At 47.3% G+C, this 18,996-nt stretch overlaps 1 protein-coding gene across 30 annotated transcripts in view; it reads left to right on the top strand.

Moving 5' to 3' along the window:
* The window catches only part of LOC112220809 (protocadherin gamma-C5-like), a 201,642-nt gene that overhangs the window by 174,439 nt on the left and 8,207 nt on the right, over window positions 1-18,996 (top strand). For 28 of the 30 annotated variants that reach the window (XM_042302959.1, XM_042302966.1, XM_042302963.1 and 25 more), the window contains exons 2-3: window positions 10,697-10,755; window positions 17,100-17,197. In XM_042302959.1, the coding sequence (XP_042158893.1) occupies window positions 10,697-10,755; window positions 17,100-17,197 (157 nt within the window). Of the gene's footprint in view, window positions 1-76; window positions 2,553-10,696; window positions 10,756-17,099; window positions 17,198-18,996 lie in introns of those variants that run through there. The other 2 variants (XM_042302944.1, XM_042302943.1) reach the window with 1 other exon arrangement.

Below are 18,996 nucleotides of genomic sequence, written 5' to 3'. Positions count from 1 at the left end.
GGTAGCGTCGTTTTCCCGAGACTATAGATGAGTTACGGTAAAATATTAACTTTGAACATTTTCCATCCCCCGGACCCCGCGGATCCCTCATAATGGAATCCAGACAGAGGAAAGGCTACGGAGGGTGGCCAGTGCTGAGTCTATGGTTTTCTCTGGCGTGCTTTACAGGCGCGACCGCGCAACTCAGCTACTCTATTTTGGAGGAGCTAAGACCCGGGGCTGTGGTCGGGAATATCGCTAAGGATTTGGGCCTCACGGTTCAGAGGATAATTCAGAGAAAATTGCGGGTGATCTCGGAATCTAACGCGCAGTACTTCGAGGTAAACCATGCGACTGGGGATTTGGTTATTAGACAGACAATTGACAGGGAACACATGTGCGAATTAAGTGCAACATGTTCACTGCATCTTGAGATTGTACTTGAGAACCCTTTAGCAATACATCGGGTTCTTGTGGATATTGTGGATGCGAATGACAATGCGCCGCAGTTTTCCACTAAGAATATTTCCTTGGAGATATCAGAGGCGGCCGCGCCGGGCACTCGGTTCCGACTGGAGAGTGCGCACGACCCAGATGTGGGTATCAACTCTCTGCGCACTTATCACCTCGCACCCAACGACTGCTTTGTTTTGAATGTGGAAACGAAAAGTGACGGGAGTAAGTTCCCGGAATTAGTTTTAGAGAAGGCTTTGGATAGGGAGACGCAGGCCTCGTTTCGCCTGTTGCTCACGGCGGTAGACGGGGGAAAGCCGGAGAAGTCTGGATCCACTCTTTTACTCATAAAAATTCTGGATGTCAATGACAATGCGCCCGTCTTTGAAGAGCCGGTGAAAAAAGTTAGCATTTTGGAGAATGTTGAACCGGGCACTTTAGTAACGAAACTGAACGCGACCGATGCGGATTACGGTCAGAATGGGCAGATCTCCTTCCTGTTTAGTAAATACACGCAGGACCGGGTGCTCAAGCTATTCAGCGTGGATTCTAAAACCGGGGAGATCCGTGTAAATGGCCAGGTGGACTATGAGACAGCGAATGAATATCACATCACCGTGCAGGCCAGGGATGGGGGAACCCCCGCCATGGAGGGTTCCTGTAACATTATAGTTGACGTCACTGATGTGAATGACAATTCTCCAGAGGTAACGTTGACGTCACTGACCAGTCCCATCAGAGAGGACGCAGCTCCTGGTACAGTCATCGCCCTCATCAGTGCAAGGGACCTGGACTCTGGTAAGAATGGGGAGGTGACATTAAAGGTCCAGTCCGGCCTGCCCTTCAAACTCAACTCTGCCTTTGGTGAGCACTACAACCTCGTCACGGACGGCAACCTGGACCGAGAGACCATGGCAGAGTACACTGTGGTCATCATGGCGACCGACGCGGGCTCCCCTCCCCTGTCGTCGCGGACGACCTTCGTGGTCAAGCTATCAGATGTGAACGACAACGCTCCTTCATTCTCCCAGCCCTCCTACTCAGTGGACGTCCCCGAGAACAACGATCTCCGCACCCCCATCACCATGGTGACGGCCTCTGACCCGGACACAGGGGACAACGCCCGTGTCTCCTTCTCCATCCTGCCCAGCATGGTTCAGGGCTCCCTCATTTCCTCCTATGTCTACATCAACCCAGAGACTGGACATATCTACAGCATGCGTTCCCTAGACCATGAGACCCTCAATGCCTTCCGTGTCGAGGTGCAGGCCCGAGACGCCGGGGCGCCACCCCGGACTGCCAACGTCACCGTGCATGTGTTCGTAGTGGATCTTAACGACAACGCGCCCCTCATCGTATATCCGCCCTTCCCCCAGGACACTGGGCTGCTGCTGAGTGTACCCCAGTCGGCTGGGCCAGGTCATCTCATTAATAAACTAGTAGGGGTGGACCCTGATAGTGGACATAACGCTTGGCTGTTCTACTCCATCGCCCCAGGGCCACACGCTGGTCTCTTCCGCATCGCCCCCCACACTGGGGAGCTCCGCACCGCCCGCAAATTAGCTGAGGAGGAGGGCGGCTCCGCCTATGACATCATCGTGGTCGTCCAGGACAACGGCGAGCCCACTCTCTCCACCACTGTGGCCATCACAGTAACCGTGGAGGAGAAGGGCACCAGCGACGCCGCCATGGACAACCGGAAGACGTCTGTGATGCGTCGCACCGGCATGCCTGACATCACCCTGTACCTCATCATCTCGCTGGCCTGTGTCTCGGCCGTGTTCTTCCTCACCTTCCTCATCCTCATGGTGCGATGCCTCCGCCACCGCAGCGACCTCGGAGGGACAGGCTGCTGCTACAGCCGCCACCGGCCCAGTAGGGCCCACCATCAGAGACCCAGCAAGGACCTCCACCTGCAGCTCAACACAGACGGACCCATCCGTTACATGGAGGTGGTGGGAGGGGCTCAGGACCCCCCAGGAACACGGACCTACAGACCCTGCTACTCCACCATCTCCAGCCGCAGTGACTTTGTGTTTGTCAAGACGCCCATGATGAGTCACAACAACACCCTCAGCATGACACTCAACAGGAAGCACCTAATGAACTCAGCCATTGAGGTGAGGGCGCTGGGGGGAGGAGGCGGGATACTGGCCAATCAAGTATTGTGAAAATCACTTGACCAATGACATAGGTCTGTAAGTACTAGGTTATAAGCATTGACATTGAAGGTTTTATCCTAAGATCCTGGTTTTTATTGACATAGCTTACCCAATTGAGCCTGCTGACCTAGACTGACTAAGTCACGTAGCAATGCAGTATTTATCCTAAAGCCTAGTGTTGTTGACCCTCAACCCTCTCTTCATGATGTGTGTGGTATAGTAGATAGCTCATATAACTGTGTCGCCCTGCTAGCCAGTGAGGGGAGGAAATGAAGGAGGGGAGAATTGCTTTAATATTTCATAGGAGATGCAGTCTCCCTCGCTCTCTCGGACTTCCAATTACTAAACGAGATCAGCAGGGAAGCAATGTTCTACAAGAGAAAGAGGGAGAGAGGGAATGGATGGATAGGAGTGCAGAGAGGAGTAGAGGGGAAGAGGGGATGGGGTGGTTTTGACAGATGGAGAGGAGGAGAGTAACGACAGATGGAAAAAGATACCAGAGCTTAGAGTAATAGCATAGTGAGATAGGAAGTGGAGGGGGACCGGATGACAGAGAGCGAGGAAGAGAGAGGGGGGTGGAAAAGAGGAGGGGGTGTGAGGAAGGAACAGAGGGAAGGAAAGAGAGAAAAGGGGGAATGGGTCAAAGAGTAAAGCGGTGGCTGAAAAAAAAGGGAATTCCAGGGGTCAGCACGCGACCTCACTTCCTGTTGTCCTCTGAACCTTGATTGGTTCCATGCCATGTCTGAGTCACATGGCCAACCGTGACCTCACCCTGTGTGGCTGTCTGTGTGCCTGTGGCTGCAGCTCTAGTCAAACATTCCCAAACCTCATTCCCAGAGCACTTGTTAGGAAATACCATTTCACTCTGTGTTCCGGGGTGTGGATGAAAAGTTATGTTCTGACTGTCCACATGCAGTACATGCAGAGGACCCCTCCCTGTTCACTGATTAACTGTGTATATCTTCATTTCCAAGATGGCTGCCAGTGCTATAGTTTTGATGATTCATGTAGAGAGACTCAGTGGCCTCTTTCTCCTTTTTCATTTGTTTAAACCCTTTTTCATTTAGCCTAGCTAGTGATTATAGTTTTGGTAAAGTCCCTACAGGAAGAGGGCAGTGGGTAGTGTGCTGGTTTAGTTTGTCATAATGCCTCTTGTCTAGGCTATGTGTCTCTGGTGAATTACACAGCTTATACCTCATGATGGGAGAGCACGGGTGTTTTCCTGGTTATCTGATTTTCTATTGGTCTGTTTCTCCTTTCGTGACTGTCATGGTCATCATGACTCTCTCTCTCGCTGTCTCTCTCTCTCTCTGTCTATCTCTCTCTCTGTCTCTTTCTTTCCCTCTCTCTCTCTCTGTCTCTCTCTGTCTCTCTCTCTCTCTCTCTCTGTCTCTCTCTCTCTCTCTGTCTCTCTCTCTCTGTCTCTCTCTGTCTCTCTCTCTCTGTCTCTCTCTCTCTTTCTCTCTCTCTGTTTCTCTGTCTCTCTTTCTCTCTCTCTTCTCTCTCTCTCTCTCTCTGTTTCTCTCTCTCTCTCTGTCTCTCTCTCTCTCTGTTCTCTCTCTCTGTTTCTCTCTCTCTCTCTCTCTGTCTCTCTCTCTCTCTCTGTCTCTCTCTCTCTCTCTCTGTCTCTCTCTCTCTCTCTCTCTCTCTTTCTCTCTTTCTCTCTCTGTCTCTCTCTCTGTTTCTTCTCTCTTCTCTCTTTCTCTCTGTCTCTCTCTCTGTCTCTTTCTCTCTCTCTCTCTCTCTCTTTCTCTCTCTCTCTGTCTATCTCGCTCTCTGTCTCTTTCTTTCTCTCTCTCTCTCTCTCTCTCTCTCTCTCTCTCTACACCGGGGTCGTTAGGGTACCATCTGTCTCCCTGCTCCAGTGACACGTGTAGTACAGCAATGATAGAGGGAGGGCGAGAAGGATGGAGGGAAAGCGAGAAAGACAGTGAGGGAATCACATTACGCACGTGTGCCGCAGTGACAGACAGATTGGCCTCTAATGGACTAGCGCCACAGAGGGGACACAATCAGCGTGTGTGTCTACAGTGTATAGTCAGGCGCTCCAAGCCCTACAGCAAGATATAATCTTAGCAAGGCCCTATGTCCCCAGGGTCCCATTGTGGCAAACAGAGTGACTTCTCCTCTCATTTCAATAGCAGTGTGTAGTTCCTCCTCAAAGTCCTTTTGTATATGGAACTGTCGGAGTGTGTAGTTGTGAGCGTGTAGTACTGAGTGTGTAGTACAAACCTCCACATTGAGGGTATGGGTGTGCGGTCGCATTTGCATTATGTGGCTAGATCTGTATGTCAGGGTCTGCGCACATGCTGGTCGCAAGAAAGAGACGTCGATTTTGGACGTTTGTAAAGGTCCTGAGGACGTCGACAGGTGCCTTCGTCGGGCACTCCCCAAAAACGAAAGATGGCACGAGCACTTGGCTCAAAGTCGGCAGGCTCAGAGCCAGAGCGCGCTGCTTTAGACCACCGCGCCGGCGGCAGTTCAGAGAGTACTGGAATGATACTTAATGGAAACCGCGTATTGTTTTGTTTGAAGCCTTCGCCAAAGCCATAGCCCTTTACCTTGACCACTTGGAGTGAATTCCCAAACCCTTTGAGTCGTTTCTGTTTGAACCCTGTAACCTTTCGGAGTTAACCCATTCATTCTGTGTGGTTACAGAGTTATCATCCAATTGCGGCAAGTTCCCAAAATGAAACGATGAGATCAGGTTACAGGGCGCGTGGTCACGTGCAACAACTAGATGTGGGAGCGTTTTGTAAATACTCTGTTCTCGCGGATGAAGAAGCAGCACACGCTGCCAATAGGCCCGCGTGGCTCGGTGAACCCGTCCCGGAGTCATCTACAGGATCATATGGCGTGTGACTGTGACTCAGTGTGGTCCAGTGTGTCAGTATAAATCTCACCAAAAAGCCTTTCCCCTTGTTTTCGTCTCTCATTTTGTCTCCAGTCCTGGATTTATCCTCCTTGCGGGTCCTGCATTGTCGATTGTCTCTAGGATCCGTATAGCTTTCAGGATTAGGATTCATGATAATCTGTTTACCCCCCCAGTGTCATCATCTGAATGGCTTAGGAGGACAATGGAACTGAAAAGCATTTATTGTGATAGCCGGGAGAATATTGTGTGGGAGTTGGTGTGTGGGGATGTGGGTTGGGAGACTGTTAGGACTTCCTCTTTCAGACAGAGCACCAGGTGCAGTCTAGCCTCAGTTCTGTCAATGCCAAGAGGTGTGGGTGTGAGCGTGTGTATTTTTGGTGTGTATGGGTGTGTGTTTGCGTTTGGAAACCGTAACTTCCTCACACGACACACAGCACCAGGTGGGGCCCGGCCTGTGTGAGAACCATGCCAGTGGAAGGTTTGTGTGTGAAGTGTGTGTGTGTGTTTTTCAGCGGGAAGAATCCTGCCGATGAATGTCCTCCCATTCATCAGATTATGGCCAGTGCTCAAAGAGTTGTCCTCTCATTCATCCACTGAACCAGATGTGCTTTCTTTTCCGGGTCGGACTCGGGACGCACACTGGGATGGAGCCCAGATGTTCATGTCCCAGCGATTAGCGCCTTTTTCTCTTGTGTGTGTGTGTCCAGAGCTTTCACTCTGTGATCGTCCTTCTTTATCAGATAAAGATCAGATATGGACTGAGATAAATCCTCAGTCCATACAATTCTCTGCCGTTGTCTGTACAAATAATACTGTTTTCATGTAAACTGAACAAAAATATAAAGGCGACATGTATACTGAGTTATTTAAATATTTTTTATTTAACCTTTATCTAACCAGGAATAAGCCCATTGAGTCCCAGAGTCTCTTTTTCAAGGGAGACCAGGAAGGTCAGTATACATGACCAAGTAAATTAGTCAACTGTAATACATTAATTAGGCCCTGATCTATGGATTTCACATGACTAGGATTCAGATATGCATCTGTTGGTCACAGACACCATTTTATTTTAAAGGTAGGGGGTGTGGATCAGGAAACCAGTCAGTATCTGGTGTGACCACCATTTGTCTCATGCAGCATGACACATCTCCTTCACATAGAGTTGATCAGGCTATTGATTGTGGCCAGTGGAACATTGTCCCACTCCTCTTCGATGGCTCTGCAAAGTTGCTGGTTATTGGTGGGAACTGGAACACGCTGTCGTACATATCAATCCAGAGCATCCCAAACATTGCTCAATGGGTGATATGTCTGGGGAATATGCTGGCCATGGAAGAACTGGGACATTTTCAGCTTCCAGGAATTGTGTACAGATCCTTGTGACATGGGGCCGTGCATTGTCATGCTGAAACATGAGGTGATGGCGGCAGATGAATGGCACGACAATGGGCCTTAGGACCTTGTGCGGTATCTCTGTGCATTCAAATTGCCATCGATAAAATGCAATGGTGTTCGTTGTCAGTAGCTTATGCCTGCTCATATCGTAACCCCACCGCCACCATGTTGACATCGGCAAACTGCTTGCCCACACAACGCCATACACGTGGTCTGCGGTTGTGAGGCTGGTTGGACGTACTGCGAAATTCTCTAAAACAACATTGGAGGTGGCTTATGGTAGAGAAATTAACATTCAATTCTCTGGCAACAGCTCTGGTGGACATTCCTGCATTCAGCATGCCAATTGCACGCTCCTTCAAAACTTGAGACATTTGTGGCATTGTGCTGTGTGACCAAACTGCACATTTTAGAGTGGCCTTTTATTTTCCCCAGCACAAGGTGTAATGATCATGCTGTTTAATCATCTTCTTGATATGCCACATCGGTCAGGTGGATGGATTATCTTGGCAAAAGAGAAATGCTCACTAACAGGGATGTAAACAAATTTGTGCACAAAATCTGAGAGAAATAGGCTTTTTGTGCGTCTGGAACATTTTGGGTATCTGTCATTTCAGTTCATGAAACATGGGACCAACACTTTACATGTTGCTTGTATATTTCTGTTTAGTGTAGTAGTAGCTTAGGGACATGAACAGGTTGTAAGGCAGTAGGTTCTCTACCTATTAGTGTAACTCTGTCCAGTGATAGTGGTAACTGTGTTAGAAGCAGTCAGTCTGGTAAGTCTCTATGGATCAGAACAGGAGAACCATAATCCCTATCTGACCTCAGAGCAGACAGAGCTTCTCACTGAGGGAGTTCAGTGGGTTTTTCATCTACTCTGGTCACTTTCTGGTTTCTACCCTTAATAACTGACTCTGGATCATCTATCTGGAGCACTGCACTGATCCCTATCAGGAGTATTATGGGTGGATTTTTAAGGGCAGAAAGTAAGAACACATTTACTTGAGAACTGTTGATGTTCTAACAGAAGGTTGTGCTCTTGTAACTCAACCCTTTTCATGTGTGGTCTGTGAACGCACCTCAGTAACAGTATAGGACATGCTTACTCAGATCTCATAGCGTTCTGGTGGTGGTGGAACGTCAGCCGAGCCGCGAGTCTGTATCCTTTTGTTCCCTACATGCCTGTGGCGGGACCTGACCTTGGGATTGACCTCTGGGAGTGAGACAGTTTTTAAAAAATTTGTATTTTTTTTAATGTGGCTGCAGTGAGCGTCACACAGCTGGAATGCTGGGTCCCCTACTCGTTTTCAGATGAAAAATCACTTGTTCTCTTTTTCCCCTTTACTGACATGGTGACTGCCGCCACACCAGCAGAGCGAAAGGGGGAAATATACATCTGTCAGTCTGTCTCTCAGATTGAGACCAAATACCCACTGGACGAGCGGAGAAGATTAGATTACACATCCGCCCACCCGTTTCTTCCCTCCCAGTCATCATTCTCTAATTTAGAGGCCTATTCATAGTTCAAAGACCTGGGTGTTCCTGTTTTATTTACATTCTTGCAAATAATATGTAACCAGATAGCCAACCATTAAAGATGGCTGCCTCGAGTCCATCTGCTCGTCTGAATCCATCTACAGAATCCTTAACAGGATAGAATTTGCACAAAGAGCGAGTGATGTGTATTATTGTGTTACATGCGATGAAATCAGAGACCCTGGAGAAGACAGAAATGTAAACCCGTAGTGGGTCATTTTGGCGCAGCTTGTAAATGACACGTTGGTGATGAAGGTGTTATTGAAATTGGATAGCGTGTTTCTCGCTCTCTCCCCATACCCTCTTCTTCTCTCTCTTCCGCCCTCTCCCTCTCTGGTCTCTCTGTGGTAGAACACTTGTGTTAATAATGCAGGGGAGGCGGGCGGCAGCCGTGCTAGTTTGTCTGGGGAGCCTCTCTCTTCTCTCCTGTTCTCTCCTCCATTGTCGATTAGGAGACAGAGTCTGGAACACAGCCAAGGGTCTATTCACCGCCTCACTGCCAAACCACAGAGGGAGGGAGAGAGAGGAAGGGAGAGGGGAAGGGAAAGAGAGGAGAGAGAGGGGATGGGACAAGAGGTAGAGACAGAAGAGAAATGGATGTGGGTTGGGACTTTAGGAATAAAGAGAAGGGGGTCAGAGATAGGCTTTTATCTCTTCTAAAAAAAAAAATCTTCCCTCTCTGGTCAATTTCGCACACTGTATCTGTTCATATTAAAACAACAAACAGCTGCTATATTCAGCTGACGCTTATTTTCTATGACTGCTCTCTCCCATGTCTCTCTCTCTGTCTCCTCTCTCTCTCTCTCTCTCTCTCTCTCTCTCTCTCACTCTCTCTCTCTCTTTCACTCTCTCTCTCTTTCACTCTCTCTTTCTCTTTCACTCTCTCTCTCTCTCACTCTCTCTGTCTCCTCTCTCTTTCACTCTCTCACTCTCTCTCTCTCTGTCTCCTCTCTCTCTCTCTCTCTTTCACTCTCTCTCTTTCACTCTCTCTCTCTCTCTCACTCTCTCTGTCTCCTCTCTCTTTCACTCTCTCTCTCTCTCTCTCTCTCTCTCTCTCTCTCTCTCTCTCTCTCTCTCTCTCTCTCTCTCTCTCTCTCTCACTCTCTCTGTCTCCTCTCTCTCACTCTCTCTGTCTCTCTCTCTCTCTCTCTCTCTCTCTCTTTCACTCTCTCTCTTTCACTCTCTCTCTCTTTCACTCTCTCTCTCTTTCACTCTCTCTCTCTCTCTCTGTCTCCTCTCTTTCACTCTCCCCCTCTCTTTCTCTCTCTTCTCCCCCTCTCTTTCTCTCTCTTCTCCCCCCTCCCTCCCCCTCTCTCTCTCTCTCCTCTCTCTTTCACTCTCTCCCCCACTCTCTCTCTTCTTCTCTCCTCCCTCTCTCTCTTTCTCTCCTTCTCTTCCCCCCCCTCTCTCTCTCTGGCATCTGTTGAAAAACACAATCAGGTCTTTATGAGTGGGCTGTGAATTACACAGGTAGAGCGTGAGGAGTCCTTGGGGCACTCAGTCATGGCCCTGGGGATCTTAATGATTCTAGTATCATGTCAGAGTTCTTATCGCTGTGCATCAGCCAAGACCACATTTTAGACCAGCACTGTTTATGTGTCACCTATTTGTATTGACCCTGTTGAATCAATGTTAGGGAGCTTCTCATCAATGAAGCCCTTGTCTGAATATGATAAACAAAGACGTTGATCATGTAAAAGCTTCAGTGGAGGCTTTATGAAGTTAGATGCACCATATTGAGGATAAAATCATCAACAAGGACAGATCTCTACTCCATATCTTGTGGAATCCCATACATTTAGTTGAGTTTTTGTTTTGTGCCTGTAATTGGGAGCGGAGTCCCTGTCCCTGTGTGTGTCCCTGTGTGTGTCTCTGTGTGTGTCTCTGTGCGCTTCACTGACGTTTTCTGCTCCATGGATTTCAGAACAAAATGGCCACCCATCCAGGCTGAGAGATGTATGCCTTTTATTCAGCCCCCCGACCACAGGCAAAAAGACTACACGCCAGAGGAGGCTGGCTGGAGGAGCTATAGGAGGACAGGCTCATCGTAATGGAATGGAGTTAATGGAACGGAGTCAAACATTTGGTTTCCATATGTTTGATACTGTTACAGTGATTCCATCCCAGCCATTACAATGAGACAGTCCTCCTATAGCTCCTCCGGCCAGCCTCCTCTGGTAAACACACACACACGGATGGACAGAGACAATACACACATAAGACAGGCAGTCCCGTGGTCCTGTTGGTGTGTAGAAACAGAGATTTGACGTTGTATTTTGTGTTCTCTTCACAGCAAAAGCCTCCGAACGCTGACTGGCGCTTCACACAGGGACAGAGACCTGGACCCAGTGGGTGAGCGAGCGCACGCACGCACACACGCACGCACGCGCGCACACGCACACACACACACACACACACACACACACACACACACACACACACACACACACACACACACACACACACACACACACACACACACACACACACACACACACACACACACACACACACACAAGATGGGGAGACATAGATTGAGCGATGGCTAGGAAAGAGAGGGAGAGATAGAGATGGGATTAAGGAGAAGCTGTGGTCCTGTGAGGCTCAGTCGGTAGAGCATATGGGCCAGCCATACATAAAATGGATGCACGCATTACTGTCAGCCATTTTGGATTATTTAGCATCTGCTGAATGGCATTGGGCTCCTGAGTGGCGGAGCTGTCTAAGGCGCTACGCCACTCAGGAGCGCAAGAGGCAGTCACTGCAGTCCCTGGGTCGAATCTAGGCTGCGTCACATCCGGCCGTGATTGGGAGTCCCATAGGGCGGCGCACAATTGGGCCAGCAATCGTCCAGGCTTGGCCGGGGTAGACCGTCATTGTAAATAAGAATTTGTTCTTAACTGACTGGCCTAGTTAAATAAAGGTTAAATAATACAATTTGAACAATACATTGTATTAGGAAGCACTAGGAACATACTTTGCTTATGGGCCCATTGTGCGCAGCGGAGGTGATATCAGCAACTGAGGCACAGAGACTTTGTGTAGATGAGAATCTGGAGCTCCTGAGATTCCATCTGAGCCCTGACTCCTCTGAGTGAACAGGCTGCTCTCTGCCTCACACACAAAATGGCCGCCATTCCTCTCCCTCCCTCTACTCTCACAGAGTCTGTGTGCCATCACTCAGTACTGCTGAGGAGAGTAGGGGAGCAGAGTGAGGGGGGGAAGGGAGAACATAAGTGCACTAACATATACACATTCTAGCTCATTGATCGCGTTTGTGTTTCCATCTGGGTGATAGCATCTGATTGATCACTTGTGATATACTGTTTGGACATCAGTGATTGGCTGTTTCATGGTGGTAGAGGGGAAACTGCATCTACTGACATAAATCAGTTTGTGTGTGTGACTGTTTCACCATCGGTTATTTGGCTTACATTGTGTGCCAAACTGCTGATCACGCCGCAACAGTTTCCACAACATAACTTTTACACAACACATTCTATGAGTCAAGAACCATCTGAGTAGGTGCGGGGTGGGCTCTCCAGTCCTAGCTTGCTTCTCCTACCACTTGGGAACACACACACACACACACACACACACACACACACACACACACACACACACACACACACACACACACACACACACACACACACACACACACACACACACACACACACACACACACAGTTTTAACAAGGAACAAAAACATGAGAGCTTTCCATGTTGGAAGCCACTGAGGTTATGGGTACATTGGGAACGATCCATTTGGAAAACCTGACTTCTTCTTTGAACCATTATGTGGATGTCACAGGCTCAACACTTCCCACAGAAACGCGGAGCTCCGCTGAGTTGATGTTGCCTGATCTTTGCCTGGCCTGTAGATCCAGATGGAATAGTGTAACACTCCTCTTGTGTTTCCCAGTCTCTACAACCACAATGGTGATCACATAAGATGGACGCCGAAGCGAGGCACAAGGTATCAACGTGTGTATTAGTATAGAGAGTGTGGTCACTTTATGGCCTCAACAACTTGTTCTGGATCAGTTTTTTTTTTTGTTGAGGCACCCGTAAATAGGTCATGTGGAAACTGTTGTAAGGGAAACTGATCTAAAACCAGTTGTTAAGGGCAGAGAGTAGCTACAGTGGTTCTTCCTAGGTAGGTAGAGCTCTGCAGCGCTGTGTGTAGATACCCCTGACCCTTTAGCTATAGCGCAGATTCACTAGCCTGTGCCGAGCTGGGCTATTGGTCTCTCTGTGAAAGTCAGACTTTGATGAGGACCTCCGATTGGTTCACTTCGGTGCAGTGTGGTTTTTAGTTTGTGCTCTGTGTGTATTTCGTGGTAGTTTTACTCAGCGTGGTGTGGCTGTGGAATGTGGCTGTACAATATTTGTCCTTTTTTTAGTTTGGTGTAAAATGTGTTTTATCCCATGTAGAGAGTGTGCGTTGAGTTTGCTGTGTTTCCCAGACACAATGCCACTTGCAGATCTCCTATAGCTCTATGTGGTCTTCTTCTCATATGCCTTTTCCTGGTGACCAGAAAAGGAGGGCTTTTAAACAACTGTCCGATGAGAGATTGGACCCAGCTGGCTGAGAACAGGAACACCTAAAGAAGGACTGGAATGCAGTCAACTTCATAGAAGAATTGGACAAGAGTTCCCATAGTTGAAGTGGACAGTAGAGTTTAGGAAGCGGTATGAAAGGCTTCCTCCTAGATAAGATGCCTGTTTCATGCATGGTTACAGATGCAGCTCTGACTGACCAGTTAGATTGATCCCTCTGGACATGACCAGTCATCATCTCAGCCACAGGAAGAGATAGTCCTGAATGCAGGAAGTGATTATTCGGACCACAGGAAGTCATAGAGCAGGGAGATGCTAATTTGTGATAAACAAGGCGTCCTCTTTGTCTCTCTAGTCCACAAAAGGAAACCAATCAAAATGGCGGTCCTGCTGGCTCCACTTACCACGCTTTAACCTGGTCTGGTTCTCGTTTGGGATGCTGGCACTGGTCAAGGACTCTTTCGAACTTTGGCACATAAGTAATACCCCCTTTAAAAAATGTGGCTGAACATTTTGGCAAGCTGGACCGCACCACTTCTTAAAAACAAAAATCTCTCTCTCTCTCTCTCTCTCTCTGTTTCTCTCTCTCTCTCTCTTCCCCCCCAGCCTGGTTACTTTCCCAGTCCATATGCCTTTGTCCAGTGGGTTTTTAATTGGTTCCAAGCAGAGACCAAAGGAAGGGCAGTCACTTATTTATTTTTTACTGCAGCAAAGCACACACGCACACACACACACACACACACACATTCTTTTTTACTGCTGCTCATAGAAGGCAGTAAGCTGGATGTGAGACACTCACGTCCTTTTAACCCCTCGCGTGCCATTCTGTTTCTTCTCTGGCTCTTCAAACCGGGGCACAGCCTTTACCCACAACCCTCTGGTGCTACTGCTTTAGGCCATCAAACAGCTACTGAAATGGTCCAATCACTGAGGGACTGATGTGGATCAAAACCATCAGTAGAAATGCCAGACCTATAAGTGTGTGTATGTGTGTGTGTGTGTCTGTCTAAGAGGTATGGGAGTTGGTGAGTGTAATCAAGAGCAGGTCTACTCCTTTTCTTCCTCCACATGCAAAATGAGACTTTAAACAAAACAACCCTTTGAAGATTTACGCTGCCCATATGGAAATGTTCAACGCTCCGTGTGTGTGTGTGTGTGTTGTTGTGTAGCCAGCTGTTCCCTTTTACTGTGGTGCCATTATGTTTCATCACATTTACTACATTGTGTTGTGCTGGTGGCCATTGTTTAAATAGTGAGCCAATGTGTTTCAGGCACTTTTATTTCCATTTCCAGCAGACATTTTGAGCTAAATGTTTGTAACATAAAATCGCAGTATCTAATCACAATACATTTCGTATCGGCACCTACAGTACCAGTCAAAAGTTTGGACACACACACTCCTTCCAGGGTTTTTCTTTATTTTGGCTATTTTCTACATTGTAGAATAATAGTGGATACATCGACACTATGAAATAACACATACAGTTGAAGTTGGAAGTTTACATACACCGTAGCCAAATGCATTTAAACTCCGTTTTTCACAATCCTTGACATTTAATCCAAGTAAAAAAATACAGTTTAGATCACGACTTTATTTTAAGAATGTGAAATGTCAGAATAATAGTAGAGAGAATGATTTATTTCAGCATTTGTTTCTTTCATCACATTCCCAGTGGGTCAGAAGTTTACATACACTCAATTAGTATTTGGTAGCATCGCCTTTAAATTGTTTAACTTGGGTCAAACGTTTCGGGTAGCCTTCCACAAGCTTCCCACAATAAGTTGGGTGAATTGTGGCCCATCCCTCCTGACAGAGCTGGTGTAACTGAGTCAGGTTTGTAGGCCTCCTTGCTCGCAAACACTTTCAGTTTTGCCCACAAATGTTCTATGGGATTGAGGTCAGGGCTTTGTGATGCCCACTCCAATATCTTTACCTTAAGCCATTTTGCCACAACATTGGAAGTATGCTTGGGGTCATTGTCCATTTGGAAGACCCATTTCCAAAAAGTATACCAAGCTTTAACTTCCTGACTGATGTCTTGAGATGTTGCTTCAATATATCCACATAATTCCCCTCCTCATGATGCCATCTATTTTGTGAAGTGCACCAGTCCCTCCTGCAGCAAAGCACCCCCACAACATGATGCTGCCACCCCCGTGCTACACAGTTGGGATGGTGTTCTTCGGCTTGCAAGCCTCCTCCTTTTTCCTCCAAACATAAAGATGGTCATTATGGCCAAACAGTTCTATTTTTGTTTCATCAGACCAGAGGACATTTCTCCAAAAAGTATGATCTTTGTCCCCATGTGCAGTTGCAAACAGTAAACAATTGTTGGAAAAATTACATTTGTCATGCATAAAGTAGATGTCCTAACCGACTTGCCAAAACTATAGTTTTTTAACAAGACATTTGTGGAGTGGTTGAAAAACGTGTTTTAATGACTCCAACCTAAGTGTATGTAAACTTCCGACTTCAACTGTATGGAATCGTGTAGTAACCAAAAAAGTGTTAAACAAATCAAAATACATTTTATATTTGATATTCTTCAAGGTAGCCACCATTTGCCTTGATGGTAGTTTTGCACACGCTTGGCATTCTCTCAACCAGCTTGGAATGTCACCTGGAATGTATTTCAATGAACAGGTGTGCCTTGTTAAATGTTCATTTATGGAATTTCTTTCATTCTTAATGTATATGAGCCAATGAGTTGTGCTGTGACAAGGTAGGGGTGGTATACAGAAGATACCCTATTTGGTAAAAGACCAAGTCCATATTATGGCACGAACAGCTGGAATAAGCAAAGAGAAACGACGGTCCATCATTACTATAATGACTTTTTTGAATTTTATTCAAGTGCAGTCGCAAAAACCATCAAACGCTTTGATGAAACTGGCTCTCATGAGGACCGCCACAGGAAAGGAAGGCCCAGAGTTACCTCTGTTGGAGAGAAGTTCATTAGATTTACCAGCCTCAGAAATTGCAGCCCAAATAAATGCTTCACAGAGTTCAAGTAACAGACACATCTCAACATAAACTGTCCAGAGGAGACTGCGTGAATCAGGCCTTCATGGTCGAATTGCTGCACAGAAACCACTACTAAAGGACACCAATAATAAGAATCGACTTGATTGGGCCAAGGAAACACGAACAATGTACATTAGACCGGTGGAGTCCAAATGTGCGATTTTTGGTTCCAACTGCCGTGTCTTTGTGAAAAGCAGAGTAGGTGAACCGATGATCTCTGCATGTGTGATTCCCACCGTGAAGCATGGAGGAGGTGGTGTGATGGTGCTTTGCTGGTGACACTGTCTGTAATCTATTTAGAATTCAAGGCACACTTAACCAACATGGCTACCACAGCATTCTGCAGTGATACACCATCCCATCTGGTTTGCACTTAGTGGGACAATCATTTGTTTTTCAACAGGACAATGACCCTAAACACACCTCCAGGCTGTATAAGGGCTATTTGACCAAGAAGGAGAGTGATGGAGTACTGCATCAGATGACCTGGCCTCCACAATCACCTGATCTCAACCCAATTGAGATGGTTTGGGATGAATTGGACAGCAGAGTAAGAGAAAAGCAGCCAACAAGTGCTCAGCATATGTGGGAACTCATTCAAGACTGTTGGAAAAGCATTCCTCATGAAGCTGGTTGAGAGAATGGCAAGAGTGTGCAAAGCTGTTATCAAGGCAAAGGGTGGTTACTTTGAAGAATCTAAAATATATTTAGTTTGGTTTAACACTTTTTTTGGTTACTGCATTATTCCATATGATTCATTTCATAGTGTTGATGCCTTCACTATTCTACTACAATGTAGAAAATAGTACAAATGTTTTTAAAAAACTTGAATGAGTAGGTGTGTCCAAACTTTTGAGTGGTCCTGTAGGTATCAGCATAATATTTTATTGTGAGGTCCCCTGGACCGTGTGTGTGTGTGTGTGTGTGTACACGCCATCTTCGTTTCTCTGCGTTGCCTGCGGGCTGTGTCTGCTAATCATCAGACCCTGTATCAAAGACCACCAACCGTCACACCAGGGACCAGCAACACACAATAACACAAGCAGTACAGTTCTAAAATGGCCACTGGTTGTTGACGTATGTATTCTCTCTCTCCCTCTCCTTGCAGGGCTGGAGGTCCCCCTGAGATGGCCATGGGAACAGGACCCTGGCCCAACCCCCCCACTGAGGCCGAGCAGCTCCAAGCCCTGATGGCCGCAGCCAACGGTGAGTCCAACACTTCTCCATTCATCTCTCTGTTTTTCTATCACTTGTTCCCATCCTCTACCACTCTCTCAAGCCCTCTTTTTTTATGGTCTACCTGCAGACCCATATCACACTCTATCCCTCTCTTTTCGTCATCACCACATGCCTCTGACATTCAATAATTTCCGCTCTCTCGCTCTCTGTGGTGTTGTATAATGGGGGGGACAGGGGAAGGTAGGGAGGGGTCAGGGTTTGTTCCTGTTTGGTTAGAGGGCATGAAGCCAGACTCATTGATAAAGCCCTCTCTATCCTCATTGATGTTTCTATGGCCCATTGTACTCACTCACACACACACACACACACACACACACTCACACACACACTCACACACACACACACACACACACTCACACACTCACACACACACACACAGTTCAAAGACTATATCATGCTACCAGCACACTCACACACTACAGAAACCTGTTTAATGCACTCACACACTCCCACACACATATATTGGCAAACACACACAGCACACACACACACACACACACACACACACACACACAGACACACACACACACACACACACACACACACACACACACACACACCAGTTCAAAGACTATATCAAATGCTACCAGCAGTACTCCAGATATATACAGTAACTACAGAAACCTGTTTAATGCAAAAATATTACAGTCCTGAGTGTTTGCACTGTATACAGTTCCCACACCTGCCAACATATATTGGCAAACAGAACGCAGCACGCAGTGTTAGCACACACACGTGACACAGACACACACAGTGTTAGCACACACACATGACACAGACACACGCAGTGTTAGCACACACACATGACACAAACACACACAGTGTTAGCACACACACATGACACAGACACACAGTGTTAGCACACACACATGACACAGACACACACAGTGTTAGCACACACACATGACACACACAGTGTTAGCACACACACATGACACAGACACATGCAGTGTTAGCACACACACATGACACAGACACACGCAGTGTTAGCACACACACATGACACAGACAGACACACATGACACAGAGTGTTAGCACACACACATGACACAACACACACAGTGTTAGCACACACACATGACACAGACACACACAGTGTTAGCACACACACATGACACAGACACACACAGTGTTAGCACACACACATGACACACACAGTGTTAGCACACACACATGACACGTGTTAGACACATGCAGTGTTAGCACACACACATGACACAGACACACGCAGTGTTAGCACACACACATGTTAGCACACACACATGACACAGACACACGCAGTGTTAGCACACACACATGACACAGACACACAGTGTAGCACACACACATGACACAGACAGCACACACACAGTGTTAGCACACACACATGACACAGACACACAGTGTTAGCACACACACATGACACAGACACACACAGTGTTAGCACACACACAGTGACACAGACACACACAGTGTTAGCACACACACATGACACAGACACACGCAGTGTTAGCACACACACATGACACAGACACACAGACACACAGACACACGCAGTGTTAGCACACACACATGACACAGACACACGCAGTGTTAGCACACACATGACACAGACACACGCAGTGTTAGCACACACATGACACAGACACACGCAGTGTTAGCACACACACATGACACAGACACACGCAGTGTTAGCACACACACATGACAGACACACACAGTTAGCACACACACATGACACAGACACACGCAGTGTTAGCACACACACATGACACAGACACAGACAC

Source organism: Oncorhynchus tshawytscha, linkage group LG21 (assembly GCF_018296145.1).
Source record: "Oncorhynchus tshawytscha isolate Ot180627B linkage group LG21, Otsh_v2.0, whole genome shotgun sequence".
Classification (NCBI taxonomy): domain Eukaryota; kingdom Metazoa; phylum Chordata; class Actinopteri; order Salmoniformes; family Salmonidae; genus Oncorhynchus; species Oncorhynchus tshawytscha.
This window is presented reverse-complemented; position numbering and strand designations above follow the sequence as displayed.